The sequence below is a fragment of the Centroberyx affinis genome, unplaced genomic scaffold (assembly GCF_046629955.1).
Source record: "Centroberyx affinis isolate AG114_WGS23_722 - 3 ecotype Tasmania unplaced genomic scaffold, CSIRO-AGI_Caff_v1 ptg002622l_1, whole genome shotgun sequence".
Lineage (NCBI taxonomy): Eukaryota > Metazoa > Chordata > Actinopteri > Beryciformes > Berycidae > Centroberyx > Centroberyx affinis.
In genome coordinates this window covers 93615-120084 of record NW_027280818.1, presented here as the reverse complement: position 1 = coordinate 120084, position 26470 = coordinate 93615, and the positions used below count along the sequence as shown (strand labels likewise).

At 41.9% G+C, this 26470-nt stretch overlaps 1 protein-coding gene across 1 annotated transcript; it reads right to left on the bottom strand.

The window, feature by feature from the left end:
• Positions 1-203: 203 nt before the first annotated feature.
• Positions 204-26024, bottom strand: carhsp1 (calcium regulated heat stable protein 1). The gene is made up of 5 exons (XM_071534781.1): positions 25851-26024; positions 5804-5998; positions 5035-5143; positions 4290-4412; positions 204-410 (listed from the first exon to the last, which is right to left on the bottom strand). The coding sequence occupies exons 2-5, from the start codon at positions 5901-5903 to the stop codon at positions 248-250; spliced, it is 495 nt and encodes a 164-aa protein (XP_071390882.1). The 5' UTR covers positions 5904-5998; positions 25851-26024; the 3' UTR covers positions 204-247.
• Positions 26025-26470: the final 446 nt, after the last annotated feature.

Here is a 26470-nt window from a genome sequence, read left to right as displayed (position 1 = left end):
CCCTTCCCTTCCCATCCCATCTTTCCCTCCATCACCCCACCCTTTTTCGTCCTTTTTCTCTGGAACTCTGTACCATCTTCGCGCAATTCCTCCCTCGTCCTACGTCCAACTCGCCCCTTCCATTCCTGCATCTCCTCACCTCCTTACCTCCTCACTTGGATCCCTCCCTCTTTCCCTTCCCCTCCCTTTCCATCCCATCTTTCCCTCCATCACCACCCCCACCCCACCCAGATCTCCGTGGCGATGTTCAGCTGCTGACGACGATCCCCGCCCAGGTTTCGTGCTTGCTCCCGGCCTTGAGGTGGGTGATGGTCACCTCCACCGCCTGGACCTTCTCCAGTTTGGGGGGGATGGAGCACAGCTTGTAGCTCACCTCGTCGCCCTCCACCGGCACGTACTCGCCCTCCACGCTGGAGGAGGAGAGGGAGGGGAAAAAAAAGGAGAGAAAATGGGTTAAAAAAAAAAGAAGAGTAGGGAGGAAGGAGAGGGTAAAGAGGAAAGGTTAAGAGGGTAGATTTTAGGGGTAGAGGGAGCAATGGAGAGAGGAAGGGAAAGAGGATAGAAGAGAGGAAAAGAGGTTTAAAAAAAAAAAACAGTGGGGAAAGGAGGGAAAGAGGACGGAAGGAGGTGAAGGAAGGGAGGGACAAAGGGAAAAAGGGAGGGAGAGAGAGGAAGAGAGAGTAGACAGATTGAAAAGAGAAGGTCAGCAAGAACCGTTTATGGGTGAAGTGATTCTTTTTCTCTTCCTTTATTTCTTTCTTTCAGTCTTTCTTTCTGTCACTCTTTCCATCAATGTTTCTTGATTTCTGTTGCTTTCTTTCACTCACTCTCTTTCTTTTAGTCACTTTCTCTCTTTCTTTCTTTTGGTCACTCTTTCTTTTTCTTTCTTTATTCCCATCGCTGCCTTTCATGCTTTCTTTCTTTTGGCCACTCTCTTTCCATTGCTTTCTTTTGGTCACTTTGTCACTCTATCATTCTTTCTTTATTTCTATCACTCCCTTTCCTTCTTTCTTTACTTATTTCTGTCACTCTTTCCGTCACTTTCTTTCCTTTGCGTCACTCTTCCTTTCTTTCCTTTGCGTCACTCTTCCTTTCTTTGCGCCACTCTTCCTTTATTTCCGTCACTTTCTTTCTTTCCTTTGCATCACTCTTCCTTTCTTTCCGTCACTTTCTTTCTTTCCTTTGCATCACTCTTCCTTTCTTTCCGTCACTTTCTTTCTTTCCTTTGCATCACTCTTCCTTTCTTTCCGTCACTTTCTTTCTTTCCTTTTCATCACTCTTCCTTTCTTTCCGTCACTTTCTTTCTCTTTCCTTCCTTTTCTTGATTTCTGTTGCTTTCTTTCACTCACTCTCTTTCTTTTAGTCACTTTCTCTCTTTCTTTCTTTTGGTCACTCTTTCTTTTTCTTTCTTTATTTCCATCGCTGCCTTTCATGCTTTCTTTCTTTTGGCCACTCTCTTTCCATTGCTTTCTTTTGGTCACTTTGTCACTCTATCATTCTTTCTTTATTTCTATCACTCCCTTTCCTTCTTTCTTTACTTATTTCTGTCACTCTTTCTGTCACTTTCTTTCCTTTGCGTCACTCTTCCTTTCTTTCCTTTGCGTCACTCTTCCTTTCTTTCCATCACTTTCTTTCTTTCCTTTGCATCACTCTTCCTTTCTTTCCATCACTTTCTTTCTTTCCTTTGCATCACTCTTCCTTTCTTTCCGTCACTTTCTTTCTTTCCTTTGCATCACTCTTCCTTTCTTTCCGTCACTTTCTTTCTCTTTCCTTCCTTTTCTTGATTTCTGTTGCTTTCTTTCACTCACTCTCTTTCTTTCAGTCACTTTCTCACTCTTTCTTTTGGTCACTCTTTTTTTTCTTTCTTTATTCCCATCGCTGCCTTTCATGCTTTCTTTCTTTTGGCCACTCTCTTTCCATTGCTTTCTTTTGGTGACTTTGTCACTCTATCATTCTTTCTTTATTTCTATCACTCCCTTTCCTTCTTTCTTTACTTATTTCTGTCACTTTTTCCATCACTTTCTTTCCTTTGCGTCACTCTTCCTTTCTTTCCTTTGCGTCACTCTTCCTTTCTTTCCATCACTTTCTTTCTTTCCTTTGCATCACTCTTCCTTTCTTTCCGTCACTTTCTTTCTTTCCTTTGCATCACTCTTCCTTTCTTTCCGTCACTTTCTTTCTTTCCTTTGCATCACTCTTCCTTTCTTTCCATCACTTTCTTTCTCTTTCCTTCCTTTTCTTGATTTCTGTTGCTTTCTTTCGCTCACTCTCTTTCTTTTAGTCACTTTCTCTTTCTTTCTTTTGGTCACCCTTTCTTTTTCTTTCTTTATTCCCATCGCTGCCTTTCACGCTTTCTTTCTTTTGGCCACTCTCTATCATTCTTTCTTTATTTCTATCACTCCCTTTCCTTCTTTCTTTACTTATTTCTGTCACTTTTTCCGTCACTTTCTTTCCTTTGCGTCACTCTTCCTTTCTTTCCGTCACTTTCTTTCTCTTTCCTTCCCACCCTTTTTTTTCCTTCTTTCTGTCCTTTCTTAGTCTCTCTGCTTTTCTTTCTCGCTTCCTTCTCCATTGCCATCAACCTTGATTACACACACACACACACACACACACACACACACACACACACACACACACACACACACACACACACACACACACACACACACACACACACACACACACACACACACACACACACACACACACACACACACACACACACACACACACGGATTTGCAAGTTTCCTTTTGGCAGGTTAGAAAGGAAAGGGACTGTGACTAGAATGACACAAACAGACTCTCTAAGACAGAAAGACAGAAATAAAGAGTGAGCCATTATATTGCATCCTGATTTACAGTTTACATTGTACCACTGTGTTTGCCGTGTGTGTGTGTGTGTGTGTGTGTGTATGTATGAGTGAGCGCTGCTGACGTCAATGTGTTTTAAGCTGCTGGGTAATAACAAAGGCAACCTGGCGAAGGTCATCAGATATTCTCCTGTCCTCCTACACACCCCTGAGGCCACTGCTATCCCTGTGTGTGTGTGTGTGTGTGTGTGTGTGTGTGTGTGTGTGTGTGTGTGTGTGTGTGTGAAAGTGAGAGAGCCACTTCAGTTTTCCTCACTGTGTCATCAGAGTTGCAGGGCTCTGTGTAGGAGTAGAGGGAATTAACACACACACACACACACACACACATACATCACCTACTCACTGACAATGAGAAGGACAGACTCTTTATTCAAAGAGGGGAAAGCGTTTGTTTGTCCAACTATTTCACCCGTCCTCCAATTACGCCCACAGCAGCACACACACACACACACACTTCTCTCGACACACACACATATTCAACCAGTTGATAAAGAATTGAGGTAGACGGCTCAATCATTAATATTTGCATTTACATTTTGAAGTTTAAAAAATGACCTGATGATCCAAAGTGAATTAGACTTAAGAGTGCAGCAGTAGAATAAGCTTCAGTTTCCACATCACCATCATTGGCAGCAACAGTAAAAAGTGCCATGGTCACAGCCATAGTACCCTGACAATATGCCTCGCAGTTTCTATTATAGTAATTATACAACAGATTCAAGGCACCGTCTGCAGCACTGAAGTACCCATAATCACAGTGAAGGTTGCCCTCAAGGGTATTATGGCTATTATGCAACAGTTACCAAGGCGTGTGTACTGTGTAAGAGTGTACTTCATACTAGTATACATAGGTATGCCTACTTACTATAGGAGTCAGTAAAGGGCTGGTTGGCATTAATGATAAATCAGATGGCTTGGCTTAAACTACCTGTTGTGTGATTACATTTTTAAAAGGTGGTAAAAATCGAGCTGTTTGGAGGATTATATACATGCCGAATTTACCAGAACACCCCACTTATTAGTAATAAAGTCACAAATTATATTTTCCCATGTGTGTTTTTGCCGATAATTAAGGCAAAAACAAATTGCCCGATTTTTGAATGGACTTTGGCGTGATAAGAGGGCCTTCAAACAACAACAAGAACACAGCCTCGGCCTACTCCTGAGTAAATATTACACATTGAACACACAAGGACACAAGTGCAAGAACACACACACCTACACACATCCAACCCCCTATACTCAGAAGAACACACACACGACTTTCTCGGCACACTTACACACATCAACCTACACGCAAACACTTCTGTCCCAACAACACATACGTACACATCTACCAGTGCACACGCTTTCGGCCCCTACACACACACACACAGACACACACACACACACACACACACACACACACACACACACCCTTACTCTGAGATGTGGACGAAGATGTCGTTGCCCCCGTCAGATGGTGTGATGAAGCCATGCCCTTTGGAGCGGGAAAAACATTTACAGACGCCAGTAAACATCGGACCCTCCGACGCACGAGCTGTCCTGTAGGGAGGGAGGGAGGGAGGGAGGGAGGAAAGAAAAGAGGGGGGGGATGAAGGGAATCAAACTCTGTAAATGTATCATCACAGCAGTCATATCCACCCGTTATTGATTAAACCCTGCTTTAGCAGAACATATAACAAGCTATTTGCTTGGCCAGCAGATAAAAATGCTTTGCTTGCTCGACAAGCAAAAAGGGTTGGAAGATGAAGAAGAAATCATTATCATATATAGCGGTGTATGTGTGATGACTTGTAGCTTTTAAATGCACAAGGGAGGGGAATTTTTTACATTTTAAATTATCTTAAAAGTCCTTGCAGTCAAGAAAAAGAACTGATGAATATGGTGGCATTTGCATGACAAAACCCACGAGAATAAGTGAGAACTTGCCAAAGAACAAGTTAATTTACACACACACAAAAGAGATTTTACACTGGCGACAGACTGAATCCCCATGTATTCGTCCAATAACCCAACCCAATCCATTATTTCTTCAGCTACAACTACCCGACTAAATAATGGAAAGGTCCCATTAGCCATTACCAGAGAGACACTGCTAACAGGCTGATCAGCAAGTTTCATCCCATATGGTTCTGCATGAGTGTGTGTGTGTGTGCGTCCTCACGCTGAGCAGGTCCTGTTTCTGCGTGTGGGCAGGGGGCTGGGGATGAGGTAGCCTCTCATGGGGGAAGGTGAGCGGTCTCTGTGTCTGCAGGCTGGAGGCCGCAGGGCCCCTGGTGGGAGAAGACACCCTGTTACTCCACCAACAATCCAAGTCCAAACAGAGCAACCGACGCAGAGTTAACGTGGAAATATGCAAGATTCTTCTTTGGTGGATTTTGGTGATGTCTTTGTTGCTAAGCGCTCATTGCTGTGATGAATTTTAAACAAAATTATAATACTGTATGTCTTATAGAATGTCTCCTATCATTTGATCATAAGACATAACATTTTTTTTTTTTTTTGGGGGGGGGATTTATTTATTCTTTACGGAAGAGGATTAGGGCCACATGTGAAAAATGTATTTGAGTTCTGAGTTTAAAGTCAGAATTCTGACTTTAATCTCAGAATTCTGACTTTATTCTCAGAATTCTGACTTTAAACTCAGAATTCTGACTTTAATCTCAGAATTCTGACATTAAAGTCAGAATTCTGACTTTAAACTCAGAACTCAAATACATTTTTCACATGTGGCCCTAATCCTCTTCCGTAATTCTTTTATATAAATTTAAGATAAATTTAAGTTAATTAGTTAATACAATTTTCTTTTCTTGGTCTTTTGTAAAGAGTTTTTTGGTGTTTGTTATTCATGTTTTTGTCTGTACTGTGTTAAAAATTTGAAAACTTTAATAAAATATAAATAAAAAAAAAAAAATAAAAAAAAAAGCTTTTACCTGAAGACAGTGGGGAAATGTGAGAACCTGGGGAGCCTGCGGAGTGCAGTGGAGGGGTCACGGGTCGCGCCCCCTGGATGGGCGTGGCCCGAGAGGACATGATGGAGGAGGCGGGGCCCAAGGGTGGAAGCTAACACTGGTGGGAGTGAAGGAAGTGGGGACTCAGGAGGGAACACAGCGGAGTTTACGAAATGCCTGAGGAGAGGAGAAGGTTATGGTTAAGATTTGGTTAAGGCTTTGAATGCATCGCAAGCACACACACACACACACACACACACACACACACACACACACACACACACTGATATGAGAGCATCAGCTGAGCATAACTGGCCTTTAGGAACATGACTTGTTTTCAGTACTGTCACCCCTGGACCCCACCCCTGCGAGCAACATTCTCAGAACCATCATTGCCATGGCAACACCAATCAGAGGGCAGCCGGGGCACCGCGGCGACCCGAGAGAGAGGGAGAGACAGAGAGAGAGAGAAAGAGAGAGAGAGAGAGAGAGAGAGAACAGACGCCTCATTCACCTAGGCCCTGGCCTTACATCATCAGCCATTACATCACTAGCAACCAATTAGGGGAGAGGCAGAATAGAAAACCTCCATTTATCTCTTCTCCATCCATTACTGGGATATTATTAAGAGAGAGCAACAGAGAGAAAGAGAGAGAGAGAGAGAGAGAATTGGGTTGATGTTTGAACAAATATAATAAAAGCAAACAGAGCAACAAAAGGCAGCAGAAGCAGGTCAGTGAGCAGCGATACTGGAGGAGCTGGGGGTGAAGAGCCTTAATCGACAGTATTTCCATAGATGTAGAGAGAAGGCAGGGCAGGCTTTCCACACTGGCCTGGGGATTCAAACTGCCGACTTTACAGTTACAAGCCTGCTTCTCTGTCCTTTATCAACATCTGGACACTGAAGAACCTGCAGGTTTCCGAAAGCCGAATTTAAGACTTTTAATGCTACCTGGAACTAAATTTAAAGGAATAGTTCACCCAGAAATGAAAATTCAGTCATTATCTTCTCACCCCCATGCCAGTTGAAACCTCATTTTTGGGTGAACTATTCCCTTAAGGCCAATTTAAAAAGCAAAATAAAGAGGCAAAGTTGGCAAAACCAGCCTGTTTCCGACTCAATAGCTAATTAAAGGGAAAAAGATACCAGGACATTAAGGGACATGAAGTGTCCAACAGTGTTTACTAAAGCAGATAGGATGAAAAACAAAACATGTTTTGCCTACTGAACTACTAACTCTGTTCTGTGTTAATCTAAGAAAAGCAAGTGCAAAGAAACCCATCATTGCACGGAGTGATTAAAGCATTAAATTGAGAATTTATTTCAAAAGGAGAATACTGGTATCAATTTAAGTTATAGCCCACTTTCTACTGTCTATGTCTAGTTTACATTTGCCACAATCATTTTGCAATGCATGCCATAGGTAATTAGATTTTTTCTAACATATACTGGTTTTAAAATACAGCCTTTACAGTGTCAAACTTAGCTTTAAGTGAACTGCTCTCCAGGCTCACAAAGACACCCTAAATAAAAAGACACGTGACGTGAAAGTTTAGTAAGGCGACTTGTTTTCCTGGCAGACTTCATTTCTTCCTGTGGGTGTCAGGCGATTGACAGGCAGAGCGTAACATATTACATAACACAGCATATGAAAACGCTCAAGTCGGGTGCAATGAAATGGCAATAAAACAGAAACTCTCGCAAAACCAAATTAAGGTTTCGTGTTTAGTGTGATGGATTACCTTCCTCGGGGGCAATTCTCAAGTCTGTGCAAGTTGCTTTTCATACCGTGCAAGAATTAAAGGCTGCAAACGGCTTCCTCTGAAGGGAGAAAACCAGGCCTGATATCTACAACTACTATCTCTCTTAATCTCTTACTCTCTTATCTCCTAATGTTCTGGGAGAGAACTGCTTTACTCAGATTTACTCAGCAAATATTATATCATTATACACCAGCTTGCTTCACATTCATACAGTTACACACATTCACACTGGGAGCTGCCCAGTACAACCTTGTCTTCTACTGGTGGCCATTGAGCAGCTGCACTGTGAACCGTCTTAACACAATAACACACAGGCTTAATCTGATCACAGCATCTCTGGACGACACACTCACTGATGGAGGCAGGGTTTACATTGTCAATGCACACACACACACACACTTAAATCACAAGGACACAAACACTGAGGCTGCAGTCAAATCATGTTGCTTGCACACATGGATGCACACACACACACACAGCACATGCACACATTTGAATTCTTTATTTATGCCCATATGAAAGAGGAAATGGCATAAGGACATGAGCAATGAAGGTAATTTTGGTCACAGGGACGGAATAGCTGCGGTTTAGCTTAACTTAAAACACACACACACACACACACACACACACACACACACACACACACACACACAAAATCAGCAAGTGTTTTCAGCTGAAATGATCATCCTGTTGAAAATCTGTCACTTGAATAAAACAGGAAAGACAACACAGTGAGACCAAAACAGGAGCAGGAGTGGAGAGAAAATAGATGGATGAGAACAGCAGCAGGGAGAGAGAGGGAGAGAGAGGGAGAGAGAGGGAGGAATGAAACGGAAAAGTGGCAGATAAGTAAGAGATAATGCATGAGGGAGGCTTGCAAAACATGACAGGGCGAGTACAGATTTAGCCACTGCAGAAGTCCCACTGTTTACTGCTTGTTTACTAAAAGGGGCAATAAGTAAGGAAGTAGGGTTTTCACTAGGGATGGGCCGATATATTGATAATGAATGGTGATATTAGCTCCATTTTAATTTAGTTCTACTGATGTTGTTGCAATTCCTAGTGGTCGCCAATAGAGGTCGATAAAATTAAATAGATAGAAAGATTGCTTAATGCCCCTTTAAGTACTTTACCACTTTAAAAAAAACGCCAAAAAAAAACTGTTTGGAAAATTAGAATTAGGATTCGAGTTTTGGTTTAGACCGATCTAAATGAGGAATGTAAATGTGAATCAGTAGTTCATACATGTCCAAAATATCCATTTGGTTTTTACACAGAGAAAAGGAAGCACTGATGATTAGATAGATATTGCATTATGATAATATGTAAAAAGGCCGTAGTTAGAAAAGCTGAGTCATTTGAGATGTGTAAAATGGAAAACATGGAGATAACAGAGCAGGAGTGGAAAGAGTTGAAGATAAGGAGAGGGAGAATGTGAGAAGGCTGGAGATGATAAACTCTGTGTGTGTGTGTGTGTGTGTGTGTGTGTGTGTGTGTGTGTGTGTGTGTGTGTGTGTGTGTGTGTGTGTTCAGGAGTCAAGGCCACCTAAAGCTATTGTACAGAAAGCTGCAACCACTTATTGAATCTGTTTAGGAAAAAGTGCACAGACACACACACACACACACACACACTAAGCTGTTTAGGAAACTTATAGAGTGGGATTTCAAACCACAATTGCTCTGTTGACGTTAGAGCTGCTGTCTAATTTTCCTCTTGGGTAACATACAAGGAGGATATTGGAAAAAGGTCCCGGGTCTGTTTTGCTCCCAGTTCTGGTTCTAGTGCAGACTGCAGTTCATTTATCTTGATAAAAAACATTGATTCTAAACACTTGCTTGTGTTTTAGAGGAAAAGTTGTCTAAATTGTACTACTGTTGTCAGTCTACTCATGTAACTTATAGTGTAATATTTAACAATGAACTTCAGGTGATGATTTTTTTCCCCTCCAAAGTGTTTCAGAAATGAACACTGCATTTTCTACCTTTCTTCCAAAGAAATGATCTCATCCATTTTTTGTATTTGATGACTTTAAACCACATGAAGCATAGTCATAAAATATCTTTGATAGGGGAATACTTGCTTTCGTTTATTAACACACTTAGTTTTGAGTTTTGCCACTTTGCTGACAAAATACATTCAACATCAAACCAAGAATATGGGTTATTGTGGAGGCTAATCCAACAAAATGCATCATGTGTATGGATTATTAATCTACAAAATCACAGTATTTCATTCAGACCAGAGACAGAGTAGGTTAGATCAAATCCTTGTTTTCATGAGTGTGAGTCATGAGTGACTAGGAACGTTATAGAATTTCCCACAGAACTTCACACTAACACACCCGGTGTGCGCACACACACACACACACACACAAAAACATTTCCTTCATGAAACGCAAACTGTTGTTATGACTGGATTTCGTGATAATTCGTTTGCATGTGGTTGGTAATCTACCAGAAGGCAGAGGAGAGAGTAGGAGGTAGGGAAGAGAGAGAGGAGAGAGAGAGAGAGGGAGAGAGAGAGAGAGAGAGAGAGAGAGAGAGAGAGAGAGAGAGAGAGAGAGAGAGAGAGAGAGAGAGAGAGAGAGAGTCTTTAATTGTTCTTTAATTAAACATTGTGCATAAAAACCCACAGAGCAAAGAAAGGAAACACCATATATCCACAATTAATAAAAAAAAAAATATATATATATATAAAAAATACCCGTTCACACCCATACCTCCCCACCCACACACACACACACGCCAGAAATGACAGATAACTACTATTACTTGTATCATAAAAAGTATTTTTGTTATGAAGTCCAGGACCAACCTGTCTGACCGCCTGTAATGTATCGTGTATCAGCACCTATTGTACTAGCTGTAACAGTGTCTATTATAAAGGTGGATGCGTTCTATATAAACATGGATTTGACTCTCTATCGCTCTCTCTCTCTATCTCTCTCTCACACACACACACACACACACACACACAGAGCAAGGCCGGTCCTCTAGTGTCCTATGGAATTTTCCATTCTAGTGCTCTCTGACCACCACGCTACCCAGAGACCCTGCTGATACAGCAAATACCAGCCCGATGGGACACGACACGCACACACACACACACACATTTAATCACACACACAAACATACATGCATACGTTTGCTCACACACCCACACACACACGGCTTTGCTGAGAACAAACAGATCATGTGCTGGGGTATTGTACTGTATGATGCTAGCTACATCCAGCCTCTCCTCTGATGCATTTCATGAAAGCATCCAGACTCCATTTAGTGGTGTAGTGTTTCAGTCTGGCACCCACTCCCAGACCGGGCCCATTCATCTAAAGCTGCATTCACACAGGAACAAAACAACAACAACAACTCCACTAATCAGTGACATTTTCATATAATTAAATGTCTGTTTCTCTACTTTATATCGCTTATTGATCTAACACAATAGTGATTCAACCTATTTCCATTTGCTGTTATAAAAATCCTCTACCGCACGGGAAGCGATGCGTTTTACATTTTGTTTGGAATAAACAGAAGAAGAAGAACTGGGTAGTTAGAATGAGTTAGTTTGGGATATGTGGATCTCTATACATAGTTGGCAGAAGCAGAAATACATTACAGATTGAGTGTGATCCCGGCCTTTTAACACACACTCATCTGACCTGACATCATCAAAATAATGGGAGGGTTACAGCGCATACACACAAATACATATTTCATACCAAACAGCAAAGAAATGACAAAAGACCCAGGCAGAGAGACAGTGGGTGAAGGCAAAGGAAGGAGCACACGTATATGCACACACACACACACACTCATTGCAACTGTTGAATGTGGTTCTGTGTGTGGCAGGAAGTCCTTTCACCTCCCATCCTGATGAGGGGGTTAGTGCTGGAGAAAGCGAGAGAGAGAGAGAGAGAGAGAGAGAGAGAGAGAGAGAGAGAGAGAGAGAGAGAGAGAGAGAGAGAGAGAGAGAGAGACATGGGGAGAGAAGGCCAACGACAGAGGGAGTGAGAAGTGAGATGAATAGAGACAGAATGGGAGAGGAAGAAAAACAAGAGTGGGCAGATGCAGAGAGAATGATAGATTTGAGTTGCAGTGAGGAGTGCTTTCTAAAGCAGTGGTTCTCAACATGGGGTCCGGGGACCACCAGGGGTCCTTGAGGGGGTTCCAGGGGTCTCCAGCAAATTGATGATTTGTGAAATTTGAAGTTAACACAATTGGAGAATGTAGAAGAATGACTATTTTGATCATAGTTTCACTGTTATCTCTCTGCCTATAATACAGATAGTCATGGAATTCTGGGCAAAATCCAAAAATATTCTCAGATTTGGGTCCGAGAGACAAAATTGTATTAAATGGGGGTTTGTGGCCCTAATGTGGACTAAATTAGGGGTCCCTGATATGAAAAAGGTTGAGAAGTAAAGTAAAGGACAGAAGGCAAATTAAGTCCTTGGTTGACAAAATGATTACACATATATTGAATAGTTTACTTAAGTTAATGTTTTCTACCCAAAATGAATATGTAGCATTTTGTAAATTAACTTTTGTAGATGTTGGGTAAATTTCAACCAGCCACTGTAACACCTATAGCTAGCTGTTGAGTGACATCATCATCATCATGTTTCCAGCACCTACGCAACTTTTAAGTGGTTTTTTTTATTATTATTATTATTCTGTACAGGGCTGAAAAACCTTTTTGCCAATCAGCCACAGTGGCGGGTGGATTCCAAAATTTACATAAAACTTTCCCTTTTTCACAATTTCAAAAATTGGTAGAAAAGAACCTCAAGACCATGACTGGTTACAAGCTAGTTTCTGTTTTTAAGGCAAAACTTAAAACACACTCTCTAAATTCTATTGTGTAACCTAAATACTCTAGCTGGTCCGATATCCAACATCATGTAACATTCTTCTTCCTTATGTACTGTTTTATTTCCTTTGTATTGTTTCATTCTTGTTTATATTAGGGCTGAACGATTTCGAAAAAATATCTAATTGCGATTATTCTGACTGATATTGCAATTGCGTTATGATTTGCGATATTAGAGGGAATGATAATTTTTACATCATTATTCTCATTTTAATTGAAAAATATATTAAAATGATTATGGTGTGATTTTTGCGGGGATCTGTACCAAACAAAGATGTTTTCTTAAGTCTGTGGAATATGATGTGTAGGCCAGGACATCTCTGCAGCACCACAATATTTCATTTAAAATGCTTTTTTGACACATTTCACCTTTAACAAATATTGCGCCTCCTGCGATTTGAAAATTGCAGTAGGCCATATTGCGATTTCGATAAAATTTCGATTAATTGTTCAGCCCCAGTTTATATGACATTATATCATATTCAATGTGATATGAGCTGTTTTTACTGTCCTATCTAAATTTATCTTTCTCCCCTTGTTTTACACTATCTCATATGATATGATATTATATGTGATACAAGCTGTTTTACTGCTCTTTTAAATGTATCTTTGGTAAAGTGCGTTGGGACTTGTGATAATGCACTTTAAATAAATTGAACTTGGTGTAATTTCCTGCCCTCCAGTGACAGTGTCTGTCTGTGGCACGATTCCCGTGAAGATAATCCCGAAGATGGGTAGGGTTGAGTGCATCAGGACAATTGAGATAGTGTAAAAAAAAAAAGTTGCAAATCACAATAGCGCTACATAATTGTGCCCACCCATCTGGTACTCCAAGCAGGTTAAAACTATGACTTACATAATATGACATCTTCCTGATATTGAGCTTTTGCCCTTTTGCACAATCCACATCCGAGTTGTCTCAAAGCTTCAAAATCCTTCTCTAACTCTCTGCTTCTCTTTATCTCCATCTCCTCCTTTGTGATTGGTGTAGATTTAATAAGGGAAATCAATAAGGGATAATGGCTTTTACCTGGATTTACCTCATCAGTGTGCTTCATGAAAAGTGTCAGCATTCCTAATATTTGGTACATTCAGTGTATTTGAGAATACTATTTGACCCGGGTCTGTTATCCATTCACTGTCAATCTGAGCTCAGAGTTATATGGCCCTCACTGTTAAATGTCAATAAATGTTGCTGAAGAGGCTATCCTAGTCTGCTGAGGTGGTTAAGGTGAAGCACGCATGCAAACACCCACACCCACACCCACAGAGTAGCCGTTAGTGTGTAGTTCAAAACACACAGAAGATGACACTAAAGTTGTGACAAAAAGGACAGCGGGAACAGAACAGGGTGACCGCGCGAGGGACCGAAACTCCTAACACGATCGGCGGCGTCCCCGTCTTTTCTCGCTTCATCTCTTTATCCACCCGCTCTCCGTCCCTTTATCTCCCGCCTCTTCTCTCGATCTAGAGGAGTCTCGCGTAATGAGAGGGTCGGAGGAGGCTCTTTGTCCCGGGCTGCAGTCAGCGTGGGAGAGTCGCTACTGCGGGGACGACGACCTTTCTTTCAGGTGATAGAAGACAAAACGTTCCCTTCTCTGGCTTCCCCTCTCCCTCCGCCCTTCCAGCCCCAGCTTCGTTCAAACCTGCAGAACTTTATTTTGAATTCTAGTCGAGATCCCGAGGTTTCCAAAGATACCACATATGCTGAATTACAGAGAAATGTGTAGAAAAAGATGCACAAGACATGTAGATTTTGTTCCATTTGATGTAATGGTGCAGCTATAAATAAATGGTATCTTGGGTTTGAGTATTTCACTCAGTATAAGCGTGTTGTAGCTTCAATGAAGAATATGGATGTGACATTGTCGTACAGTATGGAAAAAAAAATTCTAACTTTGAAGCTACTTAAGGGGAAATTAAGGGGGAAACACAGGATGCAAGGGGTTTACTGTTTAAAAGGTTAGGTGAAACAAACTCCAGGTGAAATAAATTTCCCCTTTCGCCCCCCTTAAAGCTGCATTTAAGCAACTTTGGGAGGTACCTCTTTGGATTTTGAAGACTTCTATACTTCTATCTTTCTCTGGACGGAGAGCTCACTCGCTGTTTAGGAGACATTTTTGTATTTCGCTCTTAGGTTTTGATTCTGTGCGCTGAAAAGATTTCCCACCAGTGACCATACTGAACACCAAAAATGTCCTTCTGTCCCCTTGAGCTACGGTGGCCTCTAATCAAGACAAGTGAGCTGCATAAATATAGCAGAGATCCAACAAACGTCAAGCGAAGAGAGTATATATTATGATGCAAAATACTGTAATAATAATCATTTGCTTTTTTGGCTCGAGAACGAAGCCTTTAAGCGTTCGGCGTATGGTCGGTCCATCGTTGAGCAGTCGAAAATATGAGTAGGTGGAGGGGATTGGTAGAGTCAAGGCTAGAGGCTGGAGAGAGAGAGAGGGAGAGATACAATACAAAGACAGAAAGACAGGAAGAGAGGGAGAAAGAGAGAGAGTGCGCAAGTGGGAAAGCAATGAGAGAGAGAGGGAGTGTGTGTGTTGAGAAAAGCTGCTTCCTTTTCATATTTACACACTGACAATAGAGGCAGTATATGTGTTCGTCATTTGAAAGCAGAGAGCCTTAACCTGAAACACAGAGAAGCTATTATATGAGCTGTCCGTGTGCTTAAAAGTCAGTGTGGGCGTGTATCTGTGTGTGTGTGTGTGTGTGTGTGTGTGTGCATGTGCAAATGTGTTGTCGGGGGAGGGCTAACTGGCTGAGTGCATGACAGTAAGAGACGATCTTACACTTTGATGACTCACCCTCCAGTGTGCGTCAGTGTGATGTCTCCCGTCATACGAATGCCCCTTCAAATATCTGATATGTAAAATAAATGAGGATTTAAGTAGCTGTCGGCTGCCAAAAAAGTCGCTAGAAGGCGTCAGATGATGTCAGACGCTAATTTGCATATTCAGATATTTGCTACAGCCCCCCCCCCCCCCCCCAGCTCTTGTGTATGGGAAGCACTGTCAGATCCTCAGACCTCTTTGCAACAGACAAGCAAGTAGGGATGGGACGATATATTGAAATTCAAAATGGGGGTGCTGAAAAGTCGCTAAATCTAGCACTAAAGTCGCTGAATTATCCATACTTCTACGACAGAGGTGACCATGATCCACCAGTAAGTGCCCAGTCTATCTGTTGTAATTCTACGGATGAGAATGATTCACTTCATACATGTAAATCAAAGTGCACTTGAATAGATAATTTATTCATACGGGAGTGAGGAGTCACAGCCTTTGATCAAACTATATTTACCTCTTTTTTTTTATTTACCTTTGAATGAATGGAAACTCCTTTCAGCCGACTTGAAACAAAGCGAAAGAATAAAACGGAGGCACATAGACAATCTCTCTCTCCTCCTCCGCCCATCCTCTTATTACAATGATGTCAAGACACACAAACACACACATGCACAGGATCACACACACTCTGTATGCATCTATGGCCTTCAACCAGCTTTTTATGTCTTAAATATGTATGATATTGTTCGACTATTATACCATTAGCAATAACAAATGCATCTTTCCTCCCCTTCTCTCCTATGTCATCCTTTGGTCCTCTCCTCAGGTTGTCATGACCAGGGGGGATGATTACTATTTACTGGATGCAGCAGAAAGCAGGAAGTAGCCAGGTCTCATCCTGTCCAATCATTGGAGAGCGGAAATGCTTTAACTATGATTTAGTTGTTTTGGTGCTCTCTTAAAACTCAATCTTTGGTTACAATCCTCAGGGGGTCTGTGGATACTGGAAGGCTTTTGTTTCTCGGCATACACTGTTAAATGTTTTTCGTACACATTCGTTATGAACATATGTTTTGTAGAAAAGAAACACAAATGTGTGCTGTCCCAATCTACACACAAACAATACACAAAAGTGTGTTAAATATGACACATTCTTTCTAAGAGTGTACAAAAGTTGTGATATTAAAAAACAAAGCAAAACAAAAATCCTTCTTTTGCAACTGTCCCCTAACTTTCCTCAGAAACATTTGCTTGTGACGTCCAATAAAAAGTTACAAGGACAGATACCAGATAATTTGAATGCATCCTGAGGAGGGTGCTTTGCTTCACTTGTCGTGAATGTCAATGTCAAGCAAAATGACTGCATTTGGTTCCATAAATCCAGTTTAAAAAGGAGGAAATTCAAGCTTAATGCAATTTGGGAAATTTCATGCAACTCATTGTGCAAGCTAGCCCTCTGCTATGATAATATAAGGCTCTGTGTCTCAGTACCAAAAAGGTTGACAGCCACTGCTTTACAGGATTGTTTCCATCATAATGTTACACTGCATTAGACAGAGGAAACTGCGGCTGTGCTGGACCATTGCAGAGCCATTACAGCACTAAAGACGCAGATCATTAGACCAACAAGAGACAGGAGCCGACCTGGAGCAAAACATCATCATGTTAATAAGACCAGCATGATGTTGGAAGAAGATTGAAAATTAAAGGAAAATTTCACCCTCAGATACTCTTACACTGTGTACCCACTTCCCCTTATCCCGCCTTCTCCACTTCTCCTTCAGTTAATAATTTCCTACATTTCCCAGAATGCCTTTCGACGAGCCCAGAGAACGTGTCTGATCGGTTCAGCTATGTGTTATACGTGTAGGTGGAGACAGCAGTGGCGACAGCAGAGCGACAAGTGAGAGAACAAGTGAGAGTTGCAGTCTTAAACTACTCAAAACACATCATGTCTTGTGGCTGCATTGCATTCTGGTCTATTGAGGCTACTGTCAGTGGAGAAATTGGTCTCACTATGGATTTCTCCCTGTATGATTGTTGAGCATAGGTGCAAAACGATGAGTCTAGAAAGAAGCCTTTGATCTTTGATTCTGAGGGACTGACACCAAAACCTGACGTTTACTGTTGATGTTTTAGACAGTTGAAGAATTTTCTCTGATTACAATCCATTGTAGCTGTGCTGGAAATCATGATGTGATGTCACATCAAGTTATCCACCAGTTAATCGCACTACTAAGAAAAATACACAACCAAACCACAAACAACAGAAATGCAAGGTGCATCTCCAATAGCTGTTTTTAACAGTGTTAGTGTTTTAGAGTGGATTTTTCCTTTAAGGCAATTACAGAGCTAGAGTACAGGCATTTAGAATCCATACTCAGATGAACAAATCTAAGAAAGGAGTGGAATAATTGATTCTTTAGCCACTTGGTAGGCTACTGAACTAAGGTGACTGAGCCAGAAGTCACACCAAAATGCAGAAGAGGGAATAGAATTTACTTTAGCGTTGTTGGACATTTGAATCCAAGGATACAATGTCTCAGACCAAAGAGACTTAATGTGTCTCAAGTTGCTTGCAATGCCATTGACCGGAGGAAAGTGAGATTACTTTAGAGCCTCTGGGAGCCATTCAGAATCCAAAGACCCATTCTGCAGTGGCTTCACAGATACAGATCAGCGACACCAACAAGTGAAAAACACAACAGGCTGTTTTGTATAGCGAGAAGAGTTGATGCTGCCAAAAACATGGTGTTCTGAGGGGAAAAGGGCAAGACAGAAAACATCAATGGAGAGGGCAACAGAGAGCGAGAGACACAGAGTTAAGACAGAGAGAGAGATGAAAAGAAGGAAAACACATCAGAGAGAGAGAGAGATCCCCTCTGTTGAGAATCAATGGGGTGTTTGTTGCAGCAGTATCAACAACAGAGCGTCCCATCTGGCACCGGACCCAGCTCACTGGCTAAAAATGACAACGGCTCCTCTCTCCTCCTCAGCATTGTTGGTCTACAATGAGACAAGATGTTGGTATTGCTAATTGAAGCCTGCATGGGCTGGGACCTGCCATTTTTTGCACTGTAAAGATGTTTTCATTCATGGACAGGACATCAAGGCACAGCTAATGTCTGGAGAATGACCAGTTTGGTGAGTCTATGAGTGTAAGGAAATCAGTGCAGATTAGTGATCATAACTCTCACTGAAAGATATGTGATAACTCCAAATGTAACAAGTTGACCCAAAACCTTCATGTGACCCGCAAGTGTCTGTGTGTCACTGTAACCTCTTTCTACAGTGGTGATGGGTTGTGAAATCTGTGCCTCATCACTGAATGGACTCTTGTCAGGCCTGGGGCAGGGTGACCCTGTGCATGCTCACTGGGATGATGGGAGTAATACATGTAATCTGACCACAAAAAATGGGAACTACAACCTGTTAGTTAAAAGACAATTCTGAAAGAGGTACTTGGTGAAAATCATCCAGAAGCATGTTAAAAGGGAGAATAAGAACTTCAGTATCATTGACGCAAACATCAGCCAGGTTCCTTATTTATATTCTATGGCAGCATAGGAGCTCACGTTGCAATTCCCCTCATCAGAATGGCACTCTGACCCTATTGGATGCAACTTCAAAATGTGTTGCAAACTGACAGGCAACACAGAAAGAATCTTAATTATTTGTTTATCCTCTTTTCCTATAAATGTTTGAGACAGTGTGGGTTGTGAAACTTCCCTATCCCCGCCGTGTTGGGGTTTCATGCCGAAGACAGAGTGACCTGTCACTTACTGGTCATGGTGCCACACCACTGCCAAATTGTTACAAGTCTATTGAAATGAGGACCAGGACCCTGGGGTATCTGGTGCCCTATTGGTGAGATTCAGACAGAAATGTGTTTTCTTTGCCAGAGAGATCAGATGTGAAGACTGAAAAAGTAGGTGACAGTGTGGCAGATAGTGAAAGAGAAAGACAGACCAGGGTGAGATGGAAAGACAGATAGACTTCCAGCCAAAACAAAAAGTGATCAAACTAGAGAGAGAAAAAGGACAACAGGAGAACAGAAGACATTAAATCTGCCTCTTTTAGGAGTTTTAGGGCAGTTTCTCACTCACTCTCTCCACAGGTTGAGTTCAATGTCCACCCTTCCATCTCAACAAAGACATCATATTGAACATGTACTATTCCTTTTAATACATCTAACAACAACCCATCCTAGATTGATACATCTAATTTGGAACAAGCGTACATTATTGTGACACAAGATACGCCAGCAACAACTCAGACTAAGTCGACATATGTTGTTGTTCAATCTGCACCGGGCAACTTCACACTTTGCCGGCTCCAAATGGCAGAGAAGTAACTGTCTGAAAACGGTGTAAAAACTTCAGCACCCAGAAATACGGTGAGGTGTCATCAGCAAACTGCACACCGCTCGCTCATGTTTACCAACCTTGCCAGTCTGTGACGCAAAGGAAACCAAAGAGTCGAGAGAGAGAAAAAGATCTACCTTTTCAATATTTGTATTTTGCACTCAAATTTGGATTCATTACTTCCTGTTACTTCCACGCAGCAGGATTTAATTGGAGCAAATTACACGGTCTGATGGGACGGCCCCACTTTGCTATTTGGGTGTATCTTTGCATAAAAATCTCCCCTTCTGCAGCTTTAAAACATTTCGAAACCTAACACGCAAGTTGCTCCAGGTTGAAAATGACACCTCCTTTTTAACGGTGTATTTTTTAACAGAATTTGAATGTATTTTCAGAGCACAATTCCATCAGAGTATTCCTACTTTTGCGCAGGATTTGTGTATTTCTTCACCTGCAGCAGACAGACAGACATGACGGCCCACAAATACAGCGATCCCCACATGATCCAAGTATAAACACTGAAACCCGATCTTGTGTGTGTCCTGTCCTGTCCTGTCTTGCAGGCTACTATCAGAAGCACTGTCACCATGTTCACATCTCATTTACACCATGACCATATGTTTACACCCTGCTGTACAGAGCACTACCTCCTTCCCCACAGTGTAATACAACACCTCTAATGGTATTAAACCTCAGGGCTACAAGTGAGGAGTTTTGCTCCACAATTGAAAAATGTGGCGCCTACTATGGCACGCAACATTAAACCCAATAATAAACCAGCACAAAACCAAAAGGATCTCAGCCTTACCGTCTTGAGCCTGTAATTATGGTGTCTTTAAAGGATAGTAGTTCACCCAAGTTCTTACTGTAGGTTATCTACACATTTACAGACTGTTTGACAGATATTGAATGCTAAACTTAATGATTTTGCAATGCGTTTTGCAATAGAGCTTTTCACCTATAAATAATAATAATAATAATAATAATTGATTACATTTATATAGCGCTTTTCTAGGTACTCAAAGCGCTTCACATATGATGGGGGGGGGCGGGGGGGGGGGGGGTCTCAACTCATCCACCACCGATGTGTAGCACCCACCTGATAATAATAACCTGATAAAATTCGTAAAAGTCTTAAATACAAACTTCTACCTTAGTAAAAGTGTTGAAGCATTGTGTTGAGGCGTTCAAGTGTAAGACTGGAACAAGTTGGGACAGAATAGGTTTAAATGTTCTTTTGAATTCTTTTAAAAAGTCTTTATTAATGCTGCAGTACGCCTATAAACCGGCGACAGGTCAGTTAGATCAAATGAAAAGATGCAGGGGACAAAAATTCACTTTACTTGGTCTTGGGATCTAAAAACAAAGACGAAACAGAAACGGTCTGAGATAGACACAAAGAGTATTTAGTTTGTTTTCTCTTCAGAACCATCAAAAATAAAACTCAGGTCAAGAAGAAGTAAAACTAAAACGCGGTAAACCCGATCTATGTTTTGTCTTCCTCTTCTGCACACTGAAAGGTATAACCCAAGAGCTGAGCCTGTTTGGCCAAAGTGCAACCCGACACCTTTAATAGTACTGTTCATGTCCTCTTTTCTCTGGCCTACTGAAAGACTGGATTGTGCTTCTTTAAGTGGAGGGGGTTTTACTCTTCCGAACTGGACAACAATAGTGGGAATGAGCAGATATGCACAACAAGTAGGCCTAATTTGTGCTGCTGTAATACATGCATGCATGCACACGCCTCTCTCCCTCCCTATCACTGTCTCTCTTTATCCCTGTCTCTATCTCAGTCATTATGTATGTAGGACAAACGTACCGTATGGCCAGCACCAGCTCACTCACACACTCATTCATTTATCTCTCTGACAGAAGCAAACACAAGACAATAAAAGAGCGCTGAACCTTTTTTTTTTAGATGCAAAATGGCCATTTATTTACATGAAAATGTCACTGGTTATTGTTTTCAAGTACCGGTTCAAGATAGTGTGACCTTGTCTGGTTATCCCTCACACACACATACTTCCCTAAGTATAACCTTGAGTGATCTGGTGATAAGCACAGATAACGCCTCTGGGGGTCATTCCAGTCATATTTCAGTAGTGAAGGTGGAATTTGCCCCTTGGACAAACTAGCTACACATCAGCTAGGTAGCGCACACACACACACACACACACAAGCATGCACATAAACACACATTATGTATGCACACACACACAGAGTAGGGAGGAGAATGGATGGGGACAGGTCACGACAACATAACTCCCTCCTTTCTCTCCTGTTTTATCTCTCTGCTCCATCTCTCCTTTCGCTACCTGTCTTCTCTCTCTCCAACCAACTGCCATTGACTTTCTTTCTTTGCTACCATGGACCAGTGACACCTTTCCTTTGCTCTTTGTGTTCGGGTTTGTTATTGTTTCGGCCTTATCTAGGGCAACTTACAGTAAGTGCAACAGTACAATAGGTGGGAATTTCCCCTGTCACAAACCTAAAGATAGTGCCAAGACTAAGAATAAGTAAAGAATATTCCTCTGTTCCCGAAATATTTTCAATAAAGCAACAAACTCCTGTCCACTCCCTCTTTCGTTGTCTCCTCCCTCGCTCGTCCTCCACATCAGTCCATCTCTCCTTTGATTTGTCTACCTTCTCCTCCTTCACTTTTTCCAATTAAATCGCTCTCCATCACTCTAGCACCTCTCGTCTCCCCTTGCCTCCCATTCTCTCCGTCGCCCTCGTTCCTCTCATCCACGTCTAATTATTCTCTCCATCTAAGCACCGTCCATTTATCCATCGCCTCTCCCAGTCTTACACTCCGACCATCCATGCCTCTCTCAGCATCAGCTTCTCCTCCCCTCCCTCTCTCTCTCCCTCTTCCATTATCATTGCCTTATTGCCTCCATCAGCGTTCACCAGGGACGATTACAGCAGATCATATTGCACAACAGCATGTAAGGCCTTCAAAACAAGCTCTACCTCCCGACGCCACGGCTGTAAAACGCATGGCCATAAAACCATGGTGAGAGTGTAGAAAGGTAGGTACTGCATTAATCCCAAGGGAATTTAGGTTGTGCAACACACATCTGACATAACAGACACAAATTAATCAATAGCAGCGGTCAACATCACATGTAATAACGATGATAATGCAATATAATAATAATTCAATATTATCGTTTCTTTCAATGGAATCGTATTGAGGTATTTTAGTGTTTTGTTTGACATCACACCTGACATTACCATGCAGTTCAATGTCATGAACAGCAGTTTGACTATTTAACATGGTTTTGCATACTTAAGCTATACCGTGATATATATCGATATATACTTATGATTATCGTGATATTGATTTCAACCATATCATTCAGCCCTAAATGCATACAATTCTGCATGATGGCCCTAGTCTTCTCTTCCACTGTGCTGTGAACCACAACATCAAGTGGAGCCACCGCAATAGTGCAATTAGCCTTCTTGACAATCTTAAATACGGCACAACAGCATAATTAGTGTGATGTAGGTGGTTTGAAAACAAGCATTTAGGGTGAGTGCACACATATAAAAAGGTAGCGCTTTTGCAAGCACAAATTATTGTGTTGAAATTGGCATTCGACGCCGCTGGCTTTGTTATGATGCCGCAGCCTCGCCTGAGCATCTGCAGGGTCATGGAAAAGCCTAGGAAAGCCTAGCATAACAAAATCAACTGATGGCAAACTGCAGTGCATATTATGACCTGGACTAAGTATTGCATACAGTCACTTTAAGGACATAGAAACAATTTTTACATAAAATGTCTGGGCTCTTTGGTTTTTGTAAATTTGCGTGAACTTGCGTGCTTTCAATCAAAGATGGGTGTATGGGTCTATAAATATAACTAGTTTGAACATTAGTGGTTTTCACACAGTGCTTAGCCCAGGGCTAAGAAACGATTCACATAGGCAAATTCCAATAACCCTGCTCCGGAGCAGGGTTAACCCCGACTTTTCAGGGTTCTCCACAGGAAATTGTTTAAAATCAGGGTTATCTGTTGGCTGTGTCAACAGGGTTAGAACACTTTTGTGTTCAATCAAATCAAACTTCTCCTTTACAACGTTGCTAAGCAACGATGCATGGCATTCCTAGGCTCAAGTGTTTTTATTACCATATACTGTAGATTATTCAGACATGCAAGCCCTGGGCTAACAAGAATGCTGTGTGAATCGTTGGCCCTAGGCTAAGAGTTAGCCGTGGGTTAAATGTCTGTGTGTGAACAGGGGTTAAGCCAGCCCTGGGCCAACTGTTAGCCCAGGGTTAAGATAACTAAGAATGTGCTATGTGAAAAGCCCTATTGAGGCATATCTCTCAACCCCTTACTCAAGGCACAACCTCTCCTGCGGCTGCACTGCATTCTGGTCTATTGAGGCTACAGTCGGTGGAGAAATTGGTCTCTCTCCTCTTCTACGAGAGGATACATAATCATACCCTGTATGATTGTTGAACGTCTCTTGGTGCAAAATTGGTTCTAGAAAGAAGCCCTCGCTCTTTGATTCTGAGGGACTGACACCAAAACCTGACGTTTAGCGTTGATGTTTTTGATCGCTGGAACATTTTCTGCGATCAAACTCCTTTGTAACTGCACTGGAAATATCTCCATGTGACATCACGTCGTCTACGATTGGCCAGTTTATCCGCGGGAAGAAGAAAAACACACCACCAAACAACAAAATGGACCCAGAAATGCAAGCTGCATCCCCAACTGCAACAGTGTTTGTGTGTTCACGTGGATGTAAGCTTCACTACTAAGCTACTGCTTCACTCACAATCAGGCGCTCTGGATTAAAGTGTCAGCTAAATGCCTGAAATGTAAATGTCAATGCAAGCCTAGATCCAGTTGAGCTTGTACTATGGATACAAAAGGCCTGGAACTTACTGACAGAAGGTCTTATCAGGCTCTGCGCATCCCCCAACAAGCCAAAACATGCTGTGACAAACTGGGGAATGACTTGTGGATAACAACCTAGTTCAGTCTATCAATCCATCTGTTCATTCTTTCATATGTGACTGGCTGTGTCACACTGAACACTTCCTAACCTCAGTTTAGCTGCGTTCACTTCTGAAGTTGAAAAAAACCTCGACTTTTTACAGCCAGCCACATCCTGACTGAAAATGTGTCAAGGTACCCATGTACAGTCACTGCTCTTTACAAATCCGGGACTTTTTATCAGATACACACACACACACACACACACACACGTACATACACCCCTTCCCCATCACATCAGCTGATGTTTTCTATTTAAACCAACAACAGGCCTAAACCAGCTCAATTCACCCAGCAGCAAAAACAAGGTCTTTCCCTCCACCTCCACCTCTCCTCTGTGGTTAACGGATACACACACACACACACACACACACACACACACACACACACACACACACACCCACACACCCTCCCAAGACTTAATGTGCTGCTGATAGATACTGACATCCTGGAGCTCCTCGGCTCGTTGGCAACACACCCACAGAGCTTTTCTTCCAGCTCTTCATTAGCTCAAAATGAGGGTTTGTGTTTTGAGAAAACCTTTTCAAGTCTCTCCCTCCCTTCCTCCCTCTCTCTCTCTCTCTTTCTTTCACACACACAGACTTGTGTGAAGAGGTAATTGGATGACACAGGCAGTATACACACACACACACACACACACACACACACACACACACACACACACACACACATACTTTCTCTCTCAGGCTTCCCAGTTTATGGGCTCATGTTAGCTTGTTTGCCTCCCTCTCCCTTCCCATTGGAAATGATGAACGCCAAGTTCTGCCAGGAAAATACAATCCGTAATGGAAAGGAAAGAGTTACTTACTTTCCTCAACGCAGGAAACCAGTCAACTTTAACTCTAGCAATAAGTCAGGGTTGAAAACAGAAACCAAGACTGCTGTATGAGCAACCTTTTGACTCAAAAATATATTGTCCTGGACTTAATATGAATAAACTATTATGACACCTAAGTGATGACCAGTTACACAAACGTTCAACTCATCTGGTAATGTGGTCCACCAATTTATTATTAGTATTTTCAATTCGAATTTAACGGTTTTTTACTGCGGCCACAACCTACAAAACACCTAGCAAGCAACTGTATGGCTTTCACTGAGCAAATCCCACATTATGTCTGTTTGTTGATGCACTTGAGGTTCATGAATGGTGTTTGCATGCAGGCTTTGAAGTGTGCGGCGCATCACTCACCTTTTCCCCCCAAGTTCACGACAAAAGTTCCTCTCGAGCCGAAGAAGAAAGCGGTAAAATATACGTTTAAAAAAAAAACTTTGAGTAGAGTTTTGTTCAGTTGTTTTTCCTCAACTTGTAGGATGTGAGTGGGATTCAGTATCCAAGAGTCTGTCACTCTCTCTCTCTCGCGCTCACTCGCTCTCGCTCCGAATGGGCGTGACCTACTCATCAAGGGGTGACGTCACAACGGGAGGGGGGGGGGGTCCTTTTACCGCAACTGACTCCGCAGTGCGCACTCAAACCCAAACCAAAGAAAGCATAGATACCGTAGCTCGTATAAAAGACCTCAATCCGCAAAGGGATTTCCCTCACTTTTCAGTGAAAATGGGGCTAAAACACATCACACATCGTTTTAACCTGTCAAATACAGAGGGCAGCAATATTCCTATAATATTCCTATGTTGACTTATAGTGTGTCTGTGGTACTCAATGGTGAGTTTCTCCTACTTTATGGTATTTTTTTTATCTTTATAATATTCCTATTGGATATTATATATAGCTTATAGTACCTTTCTAAAATTTACTATAGCGTAGTTCCTTTTGGTATCAGCATAGATTCATATTAGTTTCTTTATTTC

What these genes read in the sequence shown, in the direction of transcription:
- carhsp1 (XM_071534781.1), bottom strand. Translation starts at nt 5,903, where the DNA reads ATGTCCTCTCGGGCCACGCCCATCCAGGGGGCGCGACCCGTGACCCCT. An exon ending in CATTTCCCCACTGTCTTCAG is followed by an intron (nt 5,144 to 5,803) that starts GTAAAAGCTTTT and finishes TTCTCCCACCAG; the next exon opens with GGGCCCTGCGGCCTCCAGCC. An exon ending in ATCTTCGTCCACATCTCAGA is followed by an intron (nt 411 to 4,289) that starts GTAAGGGTGTGT and finishes CTCCTCCTCCAG; the next exon opens with CGTGGAGGGCGAGTACGTGC.